The sequence below is a fragment of the Ixodes scapularis genome, unplaced genomic scaffold (assembly GCF_016920785.2).
Source record: "Ixodes scapularis isolate PalLabHiFi unplaced genomic scaffold, ASM1692078v2 PGA_scaffold1__304_contigs__length_218370807, whole genome shotgun sequence".
Taxonomy (NCBI): Eukaryota; Metazoa; Arthropoda; class Arachnida; order Ixodida; family Ixodidae; genus Ixodes; species Ixodes scapularis.
Window position 1 is genome coordinate 158522478 of NW_024609846.1, and position 23637 is coordinate 158546114.

Genomic DNA, 23637 nt, shown 5'->3' on the forward strand with positions numbered 1-23637 from the left:
TTTTGAGACTTGCGTTTGGCAACCCTGTTTTACAATCCAAAATACACTTCAATCCACGATCCAAAGCCGAACTTTTGCTGTTTTATTTTGCCACTCTGAAGATTTTTTCCGGGATGTTCGCTCGCATCACAAGTTCAGGCGGCGAAAAAAGAAGCATGGACCCGCCAAACTCGCCTGTCATTCCCTCGACTTCACCCACAAGCAAAGCCCAGCTAGGCGCACCTTGCCGACTCGGAACAGGATGCCCCCGACCTTTTCTTCGAAGTGGACCTTTCCCGCTTGCTTCCCGCACGAATAGCTGACCTTTTTTTCAAGATAGAGGGCCAGTTTTCCCCCCTCGTTGTTTGCTCTTATCATTTTCGAAGTTGTGACTGAGCGGTGGGGTGGACCGTACTGCGGGGGAATGTGTTCGGTGCTAGCCGGTCGTGGCTTCGTTGGTGGCGGACTGCCCTCTCGCCACTCGCACGTCGATCGAGTCTACTGTTTGTTTGACAATAATAAACGCCGTATGGATTACCTCTGCATCGTCTGGTACGTACACTTTATTCCTCGATTAGGTTCCCGTTATTTATTTTGTTAGTAGTAAACGTTACAGGTCGAATAGCGCAGGTACCCTGCCCGCTCTGCGGTAGTACGCTGGCTACGCAATCAAGCTCACGACGTCTCTATCGACCATCGTGGTGGTCACGGACGGTGTCGAAAGCTTGCAATAGTTCACGCGACTATCTTAGTGGGTAGAAAAACTGACATTTCGGTCGATCAGGGGCGGGTTCCGACATTCTACGGGCAGAGACTAACGAGGCAGCGAGCTTGGGCTGTGGCACTCCAAATAATAAACAAAATCTTACCCGAACCAAATCACCAGTGCGAAGCCCGTTAAAATTACGACTGAAATCTTTTCGCGGCGGAGCCAAGTGACTGACGTAAACATCACGTTTCTCCGTTGATTTGTCGAAAGCTAGGACTACCGTGCTAGGACTACAGCGCCTTGGACGCCTCACCAGCGGCAGGTGCCATCTTGTTTCGAAAGTCACTGGCGTCACGTCAGCGTCGCGTTGTGATTGGCTGCCGCTTTGCGGTTCGTGAATGCGGCTGGGAGAAATCGGTCCCGAAGCGGTTGGCAAAAATCCGCTCCAACCGCTCGATCCTAGCCGCTTTGCGGCTGAGAACGCGCGGATCCGCTTCGCGTTTGCATATCCGCTTCGCGTTTGCATATCCGCTTCCAGTGTGAACGCGCCATTAGAATTTTTTTTGCGTGTAGTTCCACATGCAATGATGCAGAACTTTGTTTTCTTTCTTTCACGTTTTTTTGTGTTCGTTTTCGGATCATGGTTTCTTCATCCAACAATGTTTGGGCCACCAGTTCATTGTTTGCTGTGCCCTGCTGTTTTTTTTTTTTTTTTTTTTTTAATTTTTGTTAGGGAGATTTTGAGATATCCGAGGTCCGTCCTGAAAACATTTCGAGGCAGCCGAGTTTGAGTTAACGAGAGATTGCAGCATATACTGCAGATGACCTACCCACGGAGAAGAAAAATGTGTCGGTTCTCCAGAAGTGTCCTCATTGATGTGCAAGTCATCACAGTAGGCAATGTTGTTGATAGACTGGAGCATCAATTCATACTGGTGCTTGGTCAGGGCAAACTTGAGGGAATTGATCACTGTCCCCGAAACCTGAAAGAAAAAGAACGTTGCTCAAGCTCTCCAAATGATACACAATTCTGCAGTAAACTAGCTTTGACAGCTTAGCAAACATGAGAGGCTACACAAAAATTAAAAGCTATTGTAGTTTATGATAAACAAGCCAGGTCACTCGTTCAGATCCTTCTCGCAGCATTTTTTCACAGGTCACCTCCTACAAGATCAAATCTTCATAAAAGTGTGATGCCTTGGCAATCTAGAATGTAACTTTTAATAGGGGTGTGCGAATATTCTAGTTTCGAATTCAAATGGAATAATGATCCGAATGACTCAATTAGACTATAGGATTCCTGGTATTCGAGTTTTCGAATAATCCGATATATTGAATATTAGTACAGTTGAAAATAATTCGGGTTTATTGAGGAACGCTGTTCATGCGCTGCAATTGTCCTCACAGGTCAGTGTCGGATCTAAATCAAGCCTGAATTCAGCAGCCTTGACTAACAAACCTTTTCCAACAGAAGTTAGTTCGATTTTTTGTGTTCCTCAATTGAAGCACTTGTGGTCTCGGCTTCTTGCAAGCGCTCGACAAAGAAACAAAAACCACGCAGGTCGCCATTTTGAGTTTAAGGGCTTAGCTGCACTTGCAGTCAGCTGGTGCACTCTAAGCCTAACCTTGGTTATTGTGTCCAGAATATAATAAATTATTATCAAAATACAAACGACAGCTATATTGAACCTGCCATCTCTTTCTTGGTGTTGAGCAAGGAGACAGGGCTAGGTGATGCTAGACATCACCCAATTCAAATGATCATATATATCCACTCATCCAGTATGCAGCGTGTCCACTCCTGGATGAGTGGACACATTCTTCAGCTATGTCTTAAGTTCGTCATTTAACTGCAGTCATTAACAACATTTCTATTTGTGCCACCCTCTCTTCTTTCCACATGCCCTTAAGAAAAAAAAAGAACACACACGTAAGGTTGTTTTTTTTTAAATCTATTTAGTTTTTGGTTTAGTCTAGTCAATATTGTGAATACTTTTTTTTTTATGTATACAATTCGACATTTGACCTTTCAGACATAAGACGTAACGAGGTAAGATTGCCCGTTTAAAGTTTTTACACAGACTTGTCCATTCTAAGGTTTCTCAAAATTCCTGTTCTCACGTTCGTCCACTTTCAAGCAGGCAAACAAAACACAATCACTGCTACTCTTCAACGCCTTATTTCGCACATACTAATACATTTAAGTTTTCATATTTCTCAGGGAGAATAAATGAGTGGAATTCATTGCCCCTGGAGCTGTTTTCATCATCTGATTTTTGCATCATCATTGGAATCTTTTTATCTATCCCAGTGACCATCGCAGCTTTGTAGTTTCACTGTAATCTTTGTCGGTGTATACTTTGATGGGTTAATGTTATAACTTTGTGATTTACTAAATTTTGATAAATGTATATTTTGTATGTCTTGTGTTTCTGTGCAGCAGTTTTTCCCCCTTTGTTTTCTTGTTTTACGTGCAACCATTGTTTTGTGTAGCGTTATTTATTTTATCGCCCACCCTGCTTGGACCTTGAAAGGTCCGCAGTATGTACTAAATAAATAAAAGACATTATTTGACACTATTCAATTCGAATTGGGTTCTAGCTTAAATCTAACTACCTATTTGCAAACCTCTAGTTTTTAATGCAATAACCAGCCTGTACAGTTCATTTAACCCATCAAATGTATCCTCCATTTGCCCTTCTTCTTCTTCCTTAATTTTACTGTTAACCACTTTTGAGGTTGTTACAGGAGTGGAATCAAACAGTACCACACAGGCTTTACTTGCCACGATAACATAGAACAAAAGACTTGAAAATTAGCAGTATTCATAACATTGGATGGTAATTCATTCATATCAATAATTTTTAGAGGAAAAAAGGAGAACTTGAATGTGTCATTTTTATAATTACAGTCACCGACCAACTTTTCAGACTTGGCAGGGACCTAAAAAAGGTCCGAAAAATCGAGCAGTCCAAAAAATCAGCAGATTAAAAACCTTGCCTTTATTACGACCAAGCGGGCTTAAAAAAGCCGTAAAGAGTGCCTTTCTTCAGGTTACGCCTCTGTTTGCGTTCAGCCACTTTTTATTAGCTTGAGAAGCGCTGCCTTCTTTTCTAGCATTATGGTAGAGTACTTTCCGTGCTTCTTGGCGACACTTCGCAGCGGCGGAAAAACAGATGGAGTCATGACGTCCAAGCCAGCATAGTCGGAAAACATGACTCACCAAGACAAGGTGAGAGGCGCAAGTTTACGACTGCAATGGCGATTGAACAAAGCAAAATGGTAAAAATGATGATGATAATGACGTGCAGCTAGAGAAAAAAAAGCGATACAGCGTCACCTATCTGTAGGACTTAGCAGTACTCAAGTAGCACTGCCAAACCAAGCCAACCCATTAGCAGCCAACATAGAATCTAAAACGACAGATTCTCGGTAGTGTTTCCCGCACGTCGATCACGACGATTTCATCCGAAAAATCGAACTTTCGGAGTTACAGCTGTCCAAAACACTGGTTGTGAATATGCACTGTTTCTATCGGGCAGGTCACGGTTCCTCCTTTATGTCCGAACATCAAACAAGCCAGAATCATCGGCATCCCGAGAATCGGTCAGCGACGGCATATGGTCTTATTGCTCTGCTGTGAGAATGTCTAATAGACCTAGAACAAAAAAAAATGCAACTATCTTTCTCTATTCTTATTGACAATGAAATAAAAAAATTTAAAACGATTAATTCTCCTTTGCTCCTGTAAGGTGCGCACGCCCGCATCAATACAAAGTTAAGTAGTTGACACCTAAGAGTACATGTTGCACATAAAGTGCACTGCTAGTCTTCGAATCTTCGAAGTTCTGAAATGCAACACGACGTATGTGGATCCAAAATGACGCTTCCTTAAAACTCCAATTACAGGCTCGTACCCTTCCAAGGTAAACACACACACGGGACATTCTTGCAGAGTGAGTACTGCCAGATTCCATAAATTGCCGAGCAAGATACACGCAAAGCTCACTTTCGTGGCAAAAAGAAAAAGGTTAAACTTAATACAGGTACTAACAGAAAACTTCACATTAAACGAAAAGTCGACGACTCTCTACGAACGCCTCCGCAAGTTTCAAGATTAAAACGGCCGCAGAAGACGTCACCTCCAATGTCGGCTTGCCCCGGCGTTGCTTCGACGCCGCAGTCCGTTCACCCCGGTCCCCCAGCCAGGTGAAACCGTCGTTGAACCACCCGAGGTCCCGATCCTCGACGCCGCGCCTGTACTCCACCGTAAACTCGATGACCGTGTCGTGCAGGATGGGGCGCCCGTGCGCCCTGCAGCTGTACAGGTCCACGACCGGAAGCAGGTCGGGAGAGGCGCCTGGGGCCGCCTTCACCGAGGCCCCGAGGTTGTCGTCGATGTTGAGCGAGTAGAGGTTGACGTCCCTGAACTGGACGAAGAACACGTCCGCCTTGTAGGGGTCGCAGGAGTTGAAGGCAAACTGCGGGGACTGCAGCAGCGACGAGTCGGTGTTCTGCACCGAGATGCGGCCAAGGTGGGCCACCAGCACGTTGCGGCTTGAGGCGCTGCAGGGCAGCACGATCACCGGCGTCTGGAGCAAGATGTCCAGCCTGGGCGAGACAGGCAGAAAAGAATCTCGGTTAGGTAGATTCATCAACTGCCCGTGTATGTCGCCCGCATTGACGTTGCGTCAGAGGCCATTGTGGAGGTCCTGCCGCTGAGCGCATACCTTCAGCAGCACATATTCGGCACTGTCAAATTTGTTTATCTCAGTAAGAACAAGTAGGAATGACCAAGGCCACGAACAAGGGGCAATGACATCCCGTGCGAGTCATGTATCGCTAAGCGTCCCCCGAGGTAGGCAATAGGCGTGGACAGATGCCGGGGTTCACTAGATTACTGAACTAGATCTCACGGTAACTACTCTCACTTCCATAGCTGAGCGGAACAGCATCAGGTGTGCCTGCAACACCCTAATTTTTTTCTTTTTTAATGTCAAGGAATTTATTTAACAAATTGGACTTGACAAATCTATGACACTTTTTCACAATGCAATAAAACTATATGGGAGCGCACTTAAAAGGGCCTAGGAAATTTTCTTACCCTATCTTACTATCTACCCTACCTTACTCCACAAACCACTCGACTTCATTAGAAACCTCGACGGCAAATTTTTTAACAGTGCAAAATCTGTCTCTAAGATGAGATTTCTTTGAGCACTTCTACATCTTAAATGTGGAACAAGATCAGATGTCAACCATGAGTGCTTGCTCTGCTCAGTGTCTCATCACCACTAGTAGCAGTACTTCTGTCACCATTGTTAGCCAATAATATGATAGTGTTTGTAATATGTACTTGTGCCTCTATTTACTTTTTGTCTTCTTTGAACTGTAATCTTTTTGTATTTTTCACTAGTGTGGCACCATCATAATGACTCAATAAGAAGTTATAGCCTCGATTGATTAAAAGCATGATCTTCCATCACAGTGTCATGCGATGTTACATCACAATCTCGCATCATGGTATCCCCCGATGTCATTGTGTCGTACAAATTCCCGGCGTCATGCGACATCACAATGTCACATGATGCCTTTCGGGCTGATGACATAATGACATGACACACGAGGACGTCACAGTGAATCTTTTAAAGTGCCGACAACCTCACACGAACACCATGACACCAAAAGCATGATGTTACCGTAGGACAGCATCCTGTGCACACAAAAGTGCTCAGAGCTAGCCCCACGAATGCTACGTGAATTAGTAATATTTTCACGCTCCCCACGAGAGCCCGAATCACCTCACGTCTAGCGGCAGCACAGCCAGTGAATCTGCCACAGTTTCATCCACCAAGACATCCTGCACCGCCGGAGCCGGTGAGTCCTCTGCAGACTCCACGTGGAGGGACACGCCCAGTGGCTGGGACGGCATGTTGACGATGCCAAGGGCCACCTCAGTGGCCGCATCCCTGATTGACTTGGCCAGCACTGCCATGCAGTGCTTGAACTCCACCGCGCATGAGGTAAGCTCGTGCAGCAGCTGGGGCGAGTGGATGTAGCACACCGACGCCGTGCGCACCAGCACGTCCAGGCACTCCGGGGAGCCTCCCGTCCCGGGCGCTCCGGTCGGGTCCATAACAGATCTCCTCGGCTGCATAGGCACATCACGTCGACTAATTGCAAACAAAGTAAAATCAAATAAACAAACGAGTCTGCACATTGCATGCAGTGAAAGCCCGAGTGCGAGGCAAAGACAGAAAAAAGCAAATGACGAGATCATGACAGGGTCTTGTCTCGAGTTTCTGACTTGGTTGTCCTGCAACCAAGTCAGAACTGACTTGGTTGCTGTCTCAAGAGCCGACTTGGTTGTCCTGCAAGTCGCAAAGGAAGGGAGACACAAAGAGGAAGTGAAGACCTCCTCTGCCCAAGTGTGGGGATGCCGGACAATGCCTTGGTCAGACGGGCTAATTTAGTGCGCTGCAACGGGGTGCAATGTCATTTGTGTAGTGTGCCACACGGCTTCTTCCTGAAGAACAAACTCGGCTTCAAGTGGGTTTGCTTCTTCTTCTTTATCATCTTTATCTTTATCTTGGCTCGTGATGATTGATCAGAATCATCCAATTGGCATAAATATTGTCAATTAATGTAATGCTGTGTTAAATTGTGTCTAAACAAATAACAATCAGCACCCAAATGAAACAAAAAAATCATTGCAAAGTGACTTTAAAAAAAAAAATTGGAGAATGAATTTCATCGACCCTGTACTTTCTTCGCTATACCAAAACTGAAAAACAGTCAACCCAAAAAAAACCTGGACCTATGGCAGCTGTCTCTCCAAGAGACTTCCTTACCCTTACAAAACTTTGTAAAATTCTGGCCACCATTATAAGACTTCCAAGAGATTGTTTTAACGCAAAATGTGTTATAGAGCTTGGTTTTCGTGAAAAAAAAATGACCGCATCTCCACGTGGTGAATGATGTTGATGGGGGCGAAGCTCTGGTGATGCTGATGATACTGAATTTATTGTTCATAAGTCATGCTAATGGTGCTGATTTTTTTTTATTGCTCATAGGTGGTGCCGAGTTCCGGGTTGCGTTTCAACTTCATTATTACTGCTTTATGGTCGGAGAAATGCGGAGCCAGTGGTTCTTCTAGCGGATCAGCTTGGATCCGCTAGAAGCCGTGGGAACGCATCTCCACCGCTTAAGTCAACGGTCCATGTCGGAAAGAAAATGTGTGGTATGGAACGTGGTTATATACATATTTTAGCATTTGAATGCAGCGCCCTCTTGTCTATAAACGTTGAGCCAATGCATGCAAAGTTTAACGTGATTATATACGCATTTGACCGCAGCGCCCTCTAATGTATAGACGTTGAGCGGCTACATGCAATGTTTCATCCATGACGGAAACCCCAGCTCTTGAGTTACAGTAAAACCTCGTTATAACAAAATGGGATATAACAAACAAATGGATATAACAAAGCAATCATAATTCCCCTTGCTTGAATAGTTAGAAGAAATGGACATTGGCTATAACAAACTAATGGTTATAACAAAGTAATTATGACCGCTCCTTCAACTTCTTTATAACGAGGTTTTACTGTACTACCACATCTCAGAGCCCCCACTCGTCCCGCAGTCGTGGCCGAGTGGTCACGGCGATGGACTGGAAATCCATTGGGGTCCCACCGCACAGGTTCGAATCCTGTTGACTGCGCAAACATTTTTTCTTTTCATGTGAGCATGGACGCCGGCCGAACGGACGGACGGACAAGGCTAGACCCTAAGGGACTTCGCCCCTAAAAATAAACAAAAAGCACTCTCCTGACACACAACCAACACACCTCGATGTCAGGGTGTCATTTGACACTTTGGCACACACAAACGGCACACACACAGCTCATTTGCAATGCATTCTGCTTGTCTGCGAGTTTATCAAACATAATGAAGACGCGATTAAATTTTTTTAGTATCGATTCAATCATTGCATTAAATTCTCGTCCCTTTTGCGTAAAGCAAATAAACGAGCAAACGGCCAGTCCATCGAATGAAACGGGGAAAGCAAGACACACCTCTGGGCTGGCTTTGAGACCGGAGCGTTTGATGGTGAACTCGAATGCCTTCTGCGAGTCGCTACTGTCGCTGCTGGGCATGGTGGCACGGTAGAGCCGTCTGCTCAGGAGGTCGTGGGTCTCTTGGATCAGGTGAGGGTCACTGCCCATGCTAACAATCCTTCTGTGCAGAGTCTTCTCGGAGATGAGGTCGCAGACCTGCAGGCCCCCTAGAGTGCCCTGGATCTCCAAGGAAGAGCCTGACAAGAAAAAAAAAATAGTTCTTTCTTCAACTGGGACAGAAAGTATGCACAACAATTAACACTAAAGACCACAGAAATGTAGTACTAGTAACTTGCCACTTGTTTTTGTAATCTCTGAGACAACAAGAAAAACAATGACTGAACCGGGCAGGAAACCTGGAAAACCAGTTTTTATTCCATTGGGTTTCAATGCATGTGCTCTAAAACTCTTTATTTGCGAGGCCACCATTTTTTTTTCTTTTTTTGCATATCAGGCATAGAAATTTATTTATAGCTCTCAAAATAGGAGAACTGTGAAACTGGAATTAGAGACCAAAACTGAGAGACTGTGCAGAAAGCGAGGCTAGCTCCAATTATCTTCTTGTACCTATTGTCGATCCATGGTCAAATTGGTTCTTCCATTTATGTGGATCCAGTGAAGGATTCCTACGCATATGCTGGTAAGCTTTTTATCTCTGTGGTCACTATATTCCTTGTTTGCAAATCAGGCATAGTAAGCTCATCCAGTCTCCAAAATGGGAGAACTGTGAAAATGGAATTATAGACCAAAACTGAAATAGTCTGTGCAGCCAGTGAGGTTAGCTTAAAAAAGTTGGTTCCATTTCAAGCTATGCATATCAAGAATCATTGTGTTTTCTTTTAGCAATTGTCCCAATTTTTAGGGGTCGAAGCTCCTTTGCGTCTAGCCTTGTCCGTCCGGCGTTCGTGTCCACATCGATTGCCATCCCATCTGTCTTCTTAAAAAAAGAAAAAATGTTTGCGCAGTTGACAGGATTCGAACCTGTGCGGGGAGACTCCAATGAATTTCTAATCCATCGCATAAACCACTCGGCCACGACTGCGGGACGAGTAGGGGGCTTTGAGATATGGTAGTAACTCAAGAGCTGGGGATGTCATGGATGAAACGTTGCATGTAGCCGCTCAACGTCTATGCAGGAGAGGGCGCTGCGGTCAAATGCGTATATAATCACGCTACACTTTGCATGCATTGGCTCAACATTTATAGACGAGAGGGCACTGCGGTCAAATGCTCAAATGCGTATATAACCACGTTCCATACCACACATTCTCTTTCTGACATGGATTGTCGACTTAAGCGGTGGGGATGCGTTCCCACAGCTTCTAGTGGATCCAAGCTGATCCGCTAGAAGAACCACTGGCTCTGCATTTCGCTGACCATAAAGCAGTAATAATGAAGTCGAAACGCAACCCGGAACTCAGCACTACCTATGAGCAATAAAAAAAAATCTGCACCATCAGCACCTATGAACAAAGTCAGTATCATCAGCACCACCAGAGCTTCGCCCCAATCAACATCATTCACCACGTGAAGATGCGGTAATTTTTTGAAGCACAGTTATGCTTGAAACATGTCGTCACAATAACATTTATAATCACCAAAATACATTCAGGGAAAAGTGTATTAAAAACGGCCGCCGCAACGCAGCGCAGAGGTCCCAAGTGTGATAGACCCCTACGAAGCGAGTGCCAGGGAGATTCCAATGCACGGAACACTTCGACATGCCCTACTATGTCTTGTGCCCCGTAACATTACACTCTTCAGCTTACGTGCAATGGGGCAGATATAAATTATGAAGCAAATTGCAAAACAATTCGAAAAACACTTTTTTTTCTGCCGCTCTGTTTGGCTCTGTTTACCTTTCTTAGCCACTCTTTTCGGAGACTGCTTTCTTTCGGGAAGACATAATATTCTATGCCTTTTTGCCTGCTGCTGTTATTGTAGCACCCTTGCACACAACAGGTGAAGCCACACATTGAAAACTGCGAGTAAACACCCGATTAAAAGTCTCGTGCTAACCGGAGAATTTCCAAATGCCGGCCATACAACATTGTGGCCGGAAAACTGGAGAGAACTACAGTTACCAGAATGCACCGCGGCAGTGGTGGCGTAGCGCAACTCCTGGCGAGATCGGTCTATTCGTCCCCATAGTTTTACTAGCACAACCAAAAATATATTATCAGAAGTGTTGGTCTAGTGAAGTGTGCGATGCGTGGCAGCAACTTAGATTCCATTGCTAAATTGCTCAAAAAAGTCCTAAAGGCACCAAATTTGCGCTCCGGATAACTTTGTCGCACACTGCACACACATCTCGTAAATGTTCGAGGCCGACACCCGCACAAGTTAGAGGTGGCTCACGGATACTTTGAACAATTGAGAATCTCACAAGGCGGCAAGAAAACAAGATCTCACCAATGGACGCCTGGATTTTGGCGCCACTGATTGTGGCGGTGGCCACTTTCTGCCCCGAGACGCTGCCCTTTCGGCTCACCGACCGCAGGAGGAGCACGTTGAAGCGGTGGAAGTCGAAGGTCAGCTGCATGCTGCTGATCTGGCTCTGACTGGCCTGCACGGAGGTGCCAGAACATCCCGTAGAACACCGAGTCCAATCTCGAAAAAATAAAACCCAGTTTCTCGGCCTTATATAAATAAACTGTGCGTCGCAGAAAGCCAAACATCCGTGCGAATGTGACGCTAGCAGCATGGTGCCCGGGACGTGTCTCCGACAGTTGTATTTACTGTGTCCTAAAATTCGTTTGCTCGGCTTTTGCCCAATGACGTCGTAGAACTGTCACGTTGACACTGGCCTGGCGGGGTGACGGTAGTGGAGGCAGATGTGGCAGATGCCTGTTCTGCTGCACGTTGTTCTCGGCTACAGCTGGTCAAGCAGGGGAGAGCCGACAAAAATTAAAAAGCTACTGAAGCCTTGACAGTCGTTGGGCTCTCTTCCGATATATAGCACCGCAGGTCTTGTAAGCCATGCGCCCGCCGGGACTTTTTCATATTGTGCACAACTGTACATATAGTTTGTAAACAGGAAATTCCAACATGCATGTGCCACAACTGATTGTTAACAACAGCCCCATCAAACCCCGGAGTTAAAAACTTTACTCGGTTACAAATAATTACCCTAAAAAGCATATTTCCTCCCATTTAACAAATTTACCTGTGTGCTTGGTGTATCCAAATCTAGCTGAGAGGGTGACGTGGAGAGTGTGCCATCTTCCATGGCCGTGCCAGAGAGGGGCCTCGAGGTGTCGCTGGCTTTCAAGCAATGTGCAAAGCTCACCAACTCCACAATCGTCTCTTGGTTTGCTGGAAGGTAACATGAATGACAGTAACTAGGCTGGTAGTATACACTTTATACAGCTACCGACTTTCCTACGCCTACATGTAACGAAGCGAAATGTTAATGGACCGAATAAGGTTTACATGGACTATAAGGACTCGGTTTAGAGAGGTATAGGGCCCAGATTTCACAAAAGTACAGTTAGGGCATGCCTATCTAGTCGAAAAGACTGGAGATTGATCTCAACTCAATTGAATATCCTAAATAGAAACAAAAATGTTTGCTATGAATGTGGACTGCTGCAACATACTGTTTTTAGCAAAAGGCAGTAAAAGTGAAGATAGTTGGGTACCGTCTTCAAATGAGACAAAATAGCAACACCATTTGAGTCCTGATACTATTAGGGAAGCTTTCCAATTTATTATGTGTCAATGAGCACCCTAATCTGGGACAGAGAAGCTAAGTGACTTCAATGTACTTTTAACATCTTGAAACAATTTCAGTTACTATTATAAACTGTGTTTTGCAAACATAAATGAAAATGCATAAACACTTTCTGAAAAAAAAAAGTTCAAGCCCTCTGCCACCACATGAAGCACATACATGACTGAGAAAGCGAATTCCGAGATTGAAAAGAGCAGGTTACATTCTGAAAGCCGTACCAATCACATCCAGGTTGTTGAACTGCACAGCTGCAATGAAAACCTGTTCACCACTGCTGTTTCCATCGGAACTGGGGATATTGACCATGGTGACTTCGACGGTGATCAGAGCATCCAACTCGTGGCTGTCGAGAACACTGATTGGTGAAGTGCAGTGCCTGTCCAAAAGCACTGCCAAAAACAAAGAAATCACTAATTTACTGAGTGCAGTGATGATCAGTGGCTTAAAGGGAGTCAGTGCCTTCCTATGTTTACAAAATATATCTCCAAAACCACTTGCCAAATTATTTGCTGGAACTCAAATGACCAAATACACCACATTATTACAACCGCACACACTAAACAAATTTTAAACTTACCTTTTTTTCAGAAACTGTATCTCAATGTCAAGCACAAAAAAAAAAAGATACCGTAAAATACCGGGCAAGCGCCCACTCAAACTTTGGAGATAATCGCAAAAAAATGGGGGATAGGCGCTTGTCCGGTCATCAATCTTACATATAAATGTACTGTGCATATTTTCTCAGATCTCACAAATTTGGTAATGGGCGCTTAATGTGGAATGGGCGGTTGCACGGTATTCTACGGTGTATGTATGTATGTATGTATGTATGTATGTATATATATATATATATATATATATATATATATATATATATATATATATATATATATATATATATATATATATATATATTTCAACATAAAATTAAAAACGTGTTCCTCCAATCTTCAATGTGAGGGTTTCAAAACCTGATCTAAAAAAAATTAAAAAAACAACACCTATCCTAGAAGAGAGCTGGAAACCATCTCTTGGCATTATCACAAGAAATCCATGTGCAATCTTCCAAATATTGTAAACAATGCTACAAGCACCATAAAGTAAGCTAGACATTTGGCTCAGGTGTTATGCCATCCCCATGTCTCAGTCGCGAAGGCACGCTTCTTGGGGGCAGGGATGATAAAGAAAATTTGAGGTCAGGAGTACTTGGGAAATTTTAAGGTTCCAGAGACCGGAGACCACATTAAACTCTCAATTACTAGGAGCTAAAGTTTGGTCAGATGATCTCCTTGCCTTTGGGAGGCGCAGTCTGTAGGGTGGAAAGAATGGCCGAGAGAATCTTGGGGACGGCTATCGTTTGTAGGGGTGGAGAGCACAGCACTGGCACGGGAGGACTGGACGGAGACGTGGGCGAGTTGGGGTCGCTGTCTCTGATGCTCCCGCTCCGGCTGTCCATGCTGCACGGATAGACACGCTAAAGACATTACACCGTATATGGCATTCTGCAATTTTATGAGAACACCCATCTCCCTGGCCTAGTACCTGTGGGGTGGCTATTTAGCCGTCCTGCCCCAGAAGCGATCAAATGGTCGCCTCCCCACAGGGCAGTTCACGAAATCGAAGCGGACTTTCGACCTTAGTTTTCTTCCTAGCCAAGGCACTCTGCAACCCCTGGAGGGGCTTGGAGAGACCTCCTTTCCCATCAGATGCAAAGGAACAAACGAGGGGAAGGAAGCCCTCTTTCTCACTGGACTTTGGCTGTGGAACCAACTGGCAAGTGTTTGGGGCAACCGAACATTGGGCGGGCACGGGGTCTAGGCCTACGTTGTAAATAATCTCGGTGAGTATATACTTAGTGTTTAATTATAGTGTTTGTAATTTATGTACAGTGTTTTGCGGCACCTAATAAATGAGAGCAGAAGTTCGCTCCCTCAAATGAACTGGCGTCGGTGTTTGTTTCCGTCTGTGTCGGTGTTTCGACGAATGCAGGACGGACCACATGGGGCCGGTGGCGGCACACCGAGTCCCACGGGTACCATCGAGTTCCAAAAGAATGCCAGCAGCAAAGATAAACTGCTCAAGATCAGGTCCGCGATCCTTCCAAGTTGCAACGGAAAACTCGAATTAAATGTGCGGGTCAACACTACGAACTTGCGTGATGCAGAAGCCCATACCGCAGATACCAGACGTGGCAAATTCCCGTCCCACGACAATACTGTTTTTTGCTCCTAAGAATGCCATTGTGTGTAACTTTACCCATCAATGCAAAAACACCACTCCTGCTCTGTCTAAAAGCAACTGATACAGCCACTGACAAGATAAGAATGGCAGGGCGTCTCTTTTAGACGGCTCCAGCACACGGTCCTCGTCTTTCAGTGTGCTCTGGCTGCACGAGCGCGCTCGAGGATCACAGGGTGCCGAGGAATTATCGAAGGTAGCAAGCTTGTGCAGCAGGCAATACAATCAAAGGACCTTCCTGCCGTTCTAATCTTTTCAGTGACTATAGACCTTTACGGGTGACCTTTTGGGTCAGCAGGCCAGATATCTTGCTACCATCGCAGTCAGCTAGGTGGCTCAACCTGCTGCAAGAGTCAACAGCAGGTGCAATTGCATGCTTGAGATTGAAAATGTCAGTACAAAAAGATACCAACATGTGCTTCGATGATCACGTGCTCGTTTCTTTTACATGCATCCTAAAGTTCTGACTTTTCCGTCTAAAAACAATGGGCAAATGCATAAAGTGGTAGATATAAAATCTTGGGTTTGTAGGAACTGGCCATGATCGTGGCAACTACTACGACCGAGTTGCAACTATGCTTGTATAGCAGCCAAGGTACCGTATTTACTGGGATATAAGTCGACCACGAATATAGGTCCAGGTCTTTACATTAAACTCGCCGAGAATAAATAATAATTCGAATATAGGTAGGTCGACCTTTTCTTTTTTTTAAGGGGGACACTGGCGGTCAAGCCCACTCTGATGATGCCTGCTCACAAAATAGCCCAGCATCATCCACTAATCTAATCACTTAGGGATTGCGGTGTTGTCTTTACGCGAGTATAGGCAGGAAAAACAAGAAAGGCTGAAGGCCAAAAAAAGCCTTCTAAAGCACCTCTGTGTTGCCCCTTCTTGTACCCGTGTTCTTTCGAACTTGCGAGTTCAGGAAAGCCCGGTGGCAGCTCCTAACCTGACATGCTTATGGGAGGCCACCAGGAGCTCAAAGTCTGGGCCGTAGGTCTGCAATGCATCCACCAGCAGCAGGCCGTGGACGGACATGGTGAAGGAAGAGTCCACGGGCCGCTTGGAGAAGGTGGCCTGCACCCCCGTCACCTGCAGCTCTGCTATGCACCTGCCTGGATGATGCAGGCTTCCAGTTATTTCCATTGACTGGGTATGTGCCAATTTTAGCAGGCTGCACAATATCCTGGCCATTTTTGTTTCATAAAGTGCCATATGGTTATTACACTACTCAGCAGGGGTTCTCAAACTGGGTTCCAAGGAACACAGGGGTTCCACGAGCTGGTCTCATGGGTTCCGCGAACACCCAAATTGCAACCCCCCCCCCCCCCCATGCCGCAGGCTGCGCGGCAGGACCATGCAAAGCACCTTCAGCTCACTTTCTACTGATATTGCGATTGATATGGTGGGGATATATGGGAAGCAAACACAAGCAAAATTGCCCACAATTGTGCATCAGTTGCTTCTCGGTCGGCAAATGTGGAGGGAGGGGGGGTGAGGTTCCGCGGCAGTTTTCGAGGCTTCCTGGGGTCTGTGAGGCCAAAAAGTTTGAGAACCCCTGCACTACTGGACCGCGAGATTGTTTAAGAAAGTTGAACGAATTATGTTAGAATTGAGACACCTAAATGCCTAGATCCTTAACAATCACAGGCTGCATTTGATTAAAAAAAACTGCTTTTTATTCACAGTCACTTTTGAAGCCATACATATACCAATATCTGAAGCCTGCTTATCACACGACTTGTGTTCTATTCATAGCTGAAAATTATAATACTGTAAAGATCTTTATCTTTGTGCCACCAATTTTTATTAATTTTATGAACGATTAAACAAGTGAAATTGAAGGGCACATTAAAAATAATTGCTTCAAATTATAACTTATAAATCCTGGTAAAACCTGCATAATTTAAGAGCCACAAATATGTAAATGGATGCATCTGGGAAGTTCAAAAGAAAAAGGTTACTTACCTCTGCTCTGTACTTCCAGACACATCTGTTCAATAGAGCACTGTGCCAGCAGCAAAAGCGAAAGCTCATGAGGTTCCTTTTCTTTGCTCGCAAAAGTCCTAGAAACCGAAAGAGAAGCTGTCACAATTTAATATGAATATAAAGGATACCCTCTTGGGCCTACGAGGCCTTCATCACAATGATTGAAACTAAATCTCATTTGACACGATACAACAAAACGAAGTACAGTTGAAACTCGATTTTTCGAAATTCTCTATTAAACGAACAAATTACAATTCCCGCATAAATTTCCATAGGGTTCCATGATTTTATGAACTCAAAAAATCAAAATATATTTTATCATTAACCAAATCTAATAAAATATTCCACATTAAACGTCGGAAATGCGAGCTTAAAAACATACTTTTCACGTAAGGCTCGGCAAAATATTAGGAGCTGGAGAAAATCGGCCGCCTGCATTAAGTCCTCATTTCAAACTCTTGTTTTTCACATCCATCCATTGAAAAGTGTGGAAAAAGAGCCCAAGTATGCATCTGATCTCGCTGCCCCGTTCCTTTCTTCAACACAAAAAAGTCTGTCCGCTATGGTCATCAAATGTCAATAGATGCGCTCGCGAACGCAGCGTCTGAAGCCAGCTTGTGGGGATTCCTGTGGTCTCCCTTCCCCGATGGCTGTGATAACGGCCGCGGGTCAAAACGCTTGGCCGCCTTTGCCGCCCCACGCTCCGACCTGTTCGTGAAGCGGACGGTACCCTGTCTCGGAGCGCCCTCCTCTCACTCTCTCCCGGGGGGACCTCTTTTTATCCCCCCGCTCGGATGCGGATCACTGCCGACAGGCGAGGAGGTTTCGCCTCTTGTTTTCCTGCTTTCGGGAGGGGGACTCGTCCGGTGACCGCGAAAGAGATAGGACGTGTGTCGGCGACTTCTCCGACGCTTCCCCCGTCTTGGCTCTCTGGAACCCCGCGTCTGGCAGGTAAGGACCTTTTCTTACCATGCCGGCGCAGGGGGCATTTTGGATGGAGACATTATAGTTCTTTTAAAAAAGTGTTATAATAAATGCTCTTGGGCTCTGTCCTTACTCTGGTATGTGTGTCTTCTCTTCCGCTATATTCGAGAAAGTGAGACAAGGTAGCCTATCATTGGCACCGACGGAGGTAATTAATCTAACCGACCCACGGTAATGTAGCCCTAAACGTCGTCTATATTGCCGCGGAGATGTGGAGACCGCGCTACTAGGTTTGACGTCTCCTTTGAGATCACCACCACTGTTGAGACAACCCTTTGGTTACTCTATCGGTACCTGTGTTGGTAGCGAAATCCCACATAAAATGGGATGGTCACGGGTGGTGGTAACTAAATCGGGAGACGCCAAGCCTACTCCCACACCCAGGGTGGCCATATACGGCTGAGCGAATAAGCAAATAGTCGTCCCCAACCAAGCCCAAAAAAAGCGGCGTGACCTTCGTGAAGAGGCCCAAAACAAGCGGAAGTTCAATAAATGTCCACATTCTTGAAAATAGTTCATTAATAATAAAATGAGAAAGAGAACTGGCTCAAATACATAGGCGAACTCGCTCAAATACGAAGTCAGCGTGGCATGCCACTATCTACCGGATAGTGGCACGGAACGCTGAGTAACATGCCAGCTTGAGCTCCAGTTCTGGTATCGTTCTTGGAGGCGATGACTTAGTGAAGCCCATGGTAGTCAAACGTGCACTGGAAAGTGGCCGAGAGTTCCTTACGTGTTTTCCTGTTGCCATGTGCTGAACGAGGTCAGCATGATGAGCGCAGATCTCGCACTTGCATGCTGCTTTTTTATCGTTTCCGGTGATTGCTGCTTTTTTATCGTCTCTAGACTCAACTAAGTAATTCGCAGCTCCCTTCGGATTCATTAGATCGAGTTCCAACTGTAGATCAAATTTGATGTACAAATTCACCCCTTTCCCAAACCACTGTGACAAAGGCAATAGTAACACAGAATGCACCGTGCAGTGCTTCGCGGAGATATTGTGCAGACTAAGACGGTACGTATTTTGTACCTAGACGGGACAAGCGTTGTCATGTGTGGCATCTCTGAAAGAAAGCCCTTTCAGAGCTAATGCTCCAGTGGGAGTGGAACGCGAAGATTACGTCTCGTGCAGTCACACACTCATTTTCTCTGAAGCATGTGCATGTTCTCTTCCCCCTCGCCTCCTGCACGCATTCCCACCATGTGTGCCACTGCAATCGCTCAAAACCTCGTAGATAACAAGGCTCTAGTTCTTGAATTTCTATGTCGCATAGCAAAGGCCAGCACTGGCACAGACTGAACACGAGTGCCGCGTATAGGCGTTTGGCTGGGACTCACGTACAATAGGCGAGGACACGGGTTCTGGCCAAACACCGAGACAGCACTCGTGCGTCACCCTTCCGTTACAGAAAGTGTGTCATAAAAAGCTACAAGGAGCCAGCCATATAGCTTATTCTGTGTTTAAGAAAAAGGACATATATACTTTATTTTGATGGAGCTTTCATTAACACTCTCTACCCCTCTTGTAGCTAGAGCTGATAATTTTACAAAATCAAAAGCCAAGTGCAGGCTACCCAGAAAAAAAAGATGGAAAGGTAAGAGAACCTATCAGTTAAAAGCAAACCGACCAAATGTCATCCAAATCTGGTGTAATTCTCACCCGCCGCCGGTGCCCGACGGGTCATTTTTGGCCGTGTCGTCCAATGACAATAATGGAGTGCCGACTCCCTGGGAGGACCAGCTTTTGGGACGGGCCGAGGTACTCTCTTTCAGCCTGGACAGGCACATCTGGACCGCATGAACCTGGATCATGTTTAAGTAATGTCTATAGATGTGCGAAGGTCATCCTGGTCATCACAGACATCTTGAGTTAAATTCTTATTCCTGGAAGTTTAATATTCACAATGGACAGGGTTGCACCGACATGCATTCATATTACTGCTGCATCACATCCATTTCGTTCAAATCAATGAGTCAGCAGACATACTGCACTGGCTCAATTACCTTTCTGCAGGAGACAGACTTCAGAAGAAACTAACTGAAGCGGCGTCCCTCTGCAAACCAAGAAGGCGCTATTGCTTCACAAAAATTGAATGCCGGCTCTTTGCATGACGTCACAGGAGAAATAAAACAGACCCCTTTCACCTTAGCTCGAAGTCAGTCGCAACATTCATTTCCTTCGTCGCAACATGAACACCATATGAACCTACAAAATGGTGACCCGAACACAATACAAAACACCGGCATTCGACTCTTGCACTGCACTAACCTCTCCTGTATATATACATACATAAAACTAACATTTGATTTTATTAGCCAACGCTTCGTTTCAACCACAAAACCAGCTAGAACAATGCAACTAAACGAATTCCTTCCAATTTCTCCGAAATTACATTTTGCAAAGTGCATGTTCGAAGTGGAAACGCACGCTTGTGGAGATGGAGATTTGGGCAAGTTGTGTGTTCCCTGTCGTGTTCTGATCCTTATGTGCTCTTTCCTCCTACTATGAAACCCAAGCTATTCAGAGAAGGTTTAGCCCAGAGCTTTTGCTAGGAGTATGCACAACCTGAATCCAAAAGTGTCTGAACAAAGTAGTTTGCTTGCCTTTTGCTCATTCACATGAGCCGTAAGCCTCGGCAGCTTCATACTGAGAATCACACTCGGCCAGTGAGGGTCATCCGTGGCTAGCAGACGCCTGCAGGAAGCCGAAATGGGCTTTACAGTTCATTTGAATATGTTGGAGAGCCAATGAACACACTTATAAAAATAAACAAAAATGAAGAGATATAGACTACAATAAGGTAGTGATTTGGGCCAATTGGTTCATAGCTAAGGTAAACAGTGCCAAAAAAAAAAACACAAGGACCCAGGTGTGAGGGCCTTGTCGTGTCTTGTCCCTCTTGCCTTGGTACTCGTGTTTTGTTTTTTTTTGGCGCCGTTTTCCTTGGCAAAGTGTATAATATAGCAACTGCGGTCTATTGGACTGAATATTGGAAGTATTAAATCGGGAGCATAAACCTCTTAATTTAATTTGTTCAATATAATTTGAGCTCACTTTCCACAAAGAAGCTTAAAGCAGTGCCAAAGATGCAAAAAATTTTCTTTGTTAAAGAGAACACGATTAAAATTTTTGCAAAAATTATAACAGATTGGGGATCCTTGCACGACAAATAAATTGCGGCATCAAAATGGCTTTCTGTTTCATCTATTGGAGAGGAGATCAGACCGCGGCACCCCAAGCGACTAACTTTAGAGCTATACACGGATGGGGACAACTGGGACCCAGCGCTGGGCTGGCGTAACTGAATGCTGCATCAGCGTTCAGATGGAGTTTGTGTTCTCCTGCCACCCGAGGGGGAGGAGGGGCTTTTTTGTTACCCCTCCGGCTTACATGAACAATGCAGCATGCATGGTGCACATGCCCATCTCAGCACAAAAGTCGAAGTGGGTCAAGCTTGCATTCACTGACGACTGCTTTCGGGAGAGATCCGACACTAACGATAAACGTCACTTTGTTTATTGTTAGTATTTTTACGTTACACTGTGCCCCGCGCTCTATTGAAGATGGTGATGTGAACATGCCCCCCAGGCCTGTGGGCGTGTCCACAGGCCTTGTGTTGGGTAAACACCGAAACAAGGAGACAACAAACGGGTCAAAGCGCCCCCTATAATTCGATCTCCTCGCCAATAGGCACCTTAAAAATGTTATCAGATGATATGTTCCCGGATTTTACTGCGATCCCCTAAAATGAAATACAAAAATAACCAATAAATGCCTGATTTTTGTCGATTCTGTTACAAATGGGTTCAACAGTACTCCAGCTTTTAAGACAAGCTCACAAAGTCTACAAGTGTAAGTACTATGTTGCGAGTGTACCTGTCACATCTGCACAGCAGGCCCACTCGAAGCGTTGCCTGCCATGCAACCGAGTTTTATTCGAGGCGCAATGCCTGCACCTGTAGGTTTGGCTTTGCTCCTTCTTTATGATGAAACGAGGCATAGACAAAACGCCCATCTAAAATAAAGTTGATGATGAATGAAAAGTTGCGATTAAGGACTTGAGAAATGATGCTACCTCTCCACCTGGATGCAGATGGAGAACCTGTCCAGGACGTGCATCCTGCTGGTTCCCTTGGACTGGGCAAACATCCAGCTCTCCTTGCTCGTGCCCACTAGCACCTGCATGTCTTGCAGGTTCAGGGAGTACCTGAAAGCATGTTCACTAGCCATCAGCATCCCCTGTTCCCAACAGTAGAACAAAATTTAAATAATGTTAAGTAAAGATTATTATTTTACTATTATAGAACTGTAGATCCATAAATGACCTGCACGCCCTTTAAAAGGGGGTACGGAAACGAAATTCCAGCGTTCATTTTCTGGCTTAAATGTGCTGCACGTTGCAGCATAACCTCAAAAACAACAGTCTTTCGTTGAAAGACATAAGAAAACTAAATTTAAAGGTAATTAAACAATCTTTCAATGTGCGCCTGTGAACCTTAGCTGGGAGGTGATCTAGCAACGTTGGGGATCTGGCTACGTAGGTCATGATGTAGCAAGAACCGTTATGTAGCCGCACTAAACATCGGACCAGCGCCGCTCTTTGGAAATCCGCTCGACTGTTTAAAGCAGTCATGAAACGATTTTTCTACATACTTTTGTCGCTCAAAACTCAAACAGAAGTTGCTTTCCCCGCCTCATTCATCCCTAAGCTGACAGTGCTATGAAAGCTATGTGCTCCTTTGGCCAGCCACAAGCTTGTCACTTCACGGGCACTTCGAACAACTTGGTTGTAACGCGTTGGCTCTATTGACTCCACCACAACGCTGACAACACCACCAACGGCAAAGCTCATAATCACGTCAGCCTTGCTATGTCAAAATGAGGGAAATCTGTTTTCTCTGTTTTTGTTTGCGCCGAATATCCCATGACGCATCGCGCTCTCCGTTCGCTACTGTGCGAGCGCTTGCTCGAGTGCACCATTTGGAACGAAAAATATAGCCAGCCGTTCCAAATACAAACGTGCAATTATCATTTAAGGCTATTATCCATCATGCTTGACTCATTTCCAAACAAAACTTGTATACTATTTCAATTTTCATTACCGTACCCCTTTAAAAGCGAAAGCATTTAAAAATCTGTGCAGACCAACTGAAACCGATCTGCACATAATTTTTGATGTGCAGACCAGGCCCTACCAATTGAAACATGGCCAACGCCTTTCAATCACCCTCGAAAGCATTGCAATCAGAGTAAGTGCATGTCTGAGATGTTCCACAAGCTTCCCTTTCCCACTGAAAGAGCAGGAACATTTTTCAGTTATTAAAACCATGGCACATATGTGCACTTTCCTGGTGCAAGCAGCATTGCCATAAGCTGGTAATTGATACAGTAGAATCTCAATGATACGATGACGGTTCATCTAAATTTTGGGATGATACGAATTTTTCGAAATCCCCGGCCAATGTCCCTTAAGACTAATGTTTTTTGTTTCGGGACAGTTCGAATGCTTTCTCGGTCCGCGATGGATCATACGAACAATGATCCATGTTTACACATTCTTTACCGCTCATTCAAACTAGAAGCAAATCCGTGTTCGCAAAGCGGTTGCAAACGCGGTTGTACAAAGATCCAGTACAATTGCACGCACGCTCGATGACATCAATTGCGCATGACATTGTACTAAATCTTTATAAAACCGCGTTCGCAACCACTTCGCAAACGCGGATCTGCTTCCAGTGCGAATGAGCGGTTAGGGTGGTATCACTATGGGCTCCAATTGTAGCAGGAGTTTTTGTGTAATTTCTTTCGCCATTGTTTCTACATATGCGCCGTGCAATCACAATAACCATGGCAGCGTTCGAAAATTCGTAAACATACCCATGT

General features: G+C 45.1%; 1 protein-coding gene, 1 long non-coding RNA gene and 1 other non-coding gene across 5 annotated transcripts in view; 1 reads left to right on the forward strand and 2 right to left on the reverse strand.

Moving 5' to 3' along the window:
- The window catches only part of LOC120848601, a 396114-nt gene that overhangs the window by 154393 nt on the left and 218084 nt on the right, over window positions 1–23637 (reverse strand). The window lies entirely within an intron of this gene.
- The window catches only part of LOC115332524 (vacuolar protein sorting-associated protein 13D), a 192001-nt gene that overhangs the window by 125347 nt on the left and 43017 nt on the right, over window positions 1–23637 (reverse strand). For all 3 annotated transcript variants that reach the window (XM_029994924.4, XM_029994936.4, XM_029994930.4), the window contains exons 20-32: window positions 21830–21961; window positions 20358–20448; window positions 19414–19556; window positions 16746–16843; window positions 15727–15892; window positions 13832–13995; window positions 12757–12927; window positions 11972–12120; window positions 11218–11371; window positions 8764–9002; window positions 6490–6839; window positions 4831–5299; window positions 1519–1671 (exon numbers count right to left, since the gene is read on the reverse strand). In XM_029994924.4, coding sequence (XP_029850784.2) covers window positions 1519–1671; window positions 4831–5299; window positions 6490–6839; window positions 8764–9002; window positions 11218–11371; window positions 11972–12120; window positions 12757–12927; window positions 13832–13995; window positions 15727–15892; window positions 16746–16843; window positions 19414–19556; window positions 20358–20448; window positions 21830–21961 — 2479 coding nt within the window. The remainder of the gene's footprint in view (window positions 1–1518; window positions 1672–4830; window positions 5300–6489; window positions 6840–8763; window positions 9003–11217; window positions 11372–11971; window positions 12121–12756; window positions 12928–13831; window positions 13996–15726; window positions 15893–16745; window positions 16844–19413; window positions 19557–20357; window positions 20449–21829; window positions 21962–23637) is intronic.
- On the forward strand, window positions 8327–8408 carry Trnas-gga. The gene has a single exon. It is a non-coding gene; the product is annotated as a tRNA-Ser (tRNA).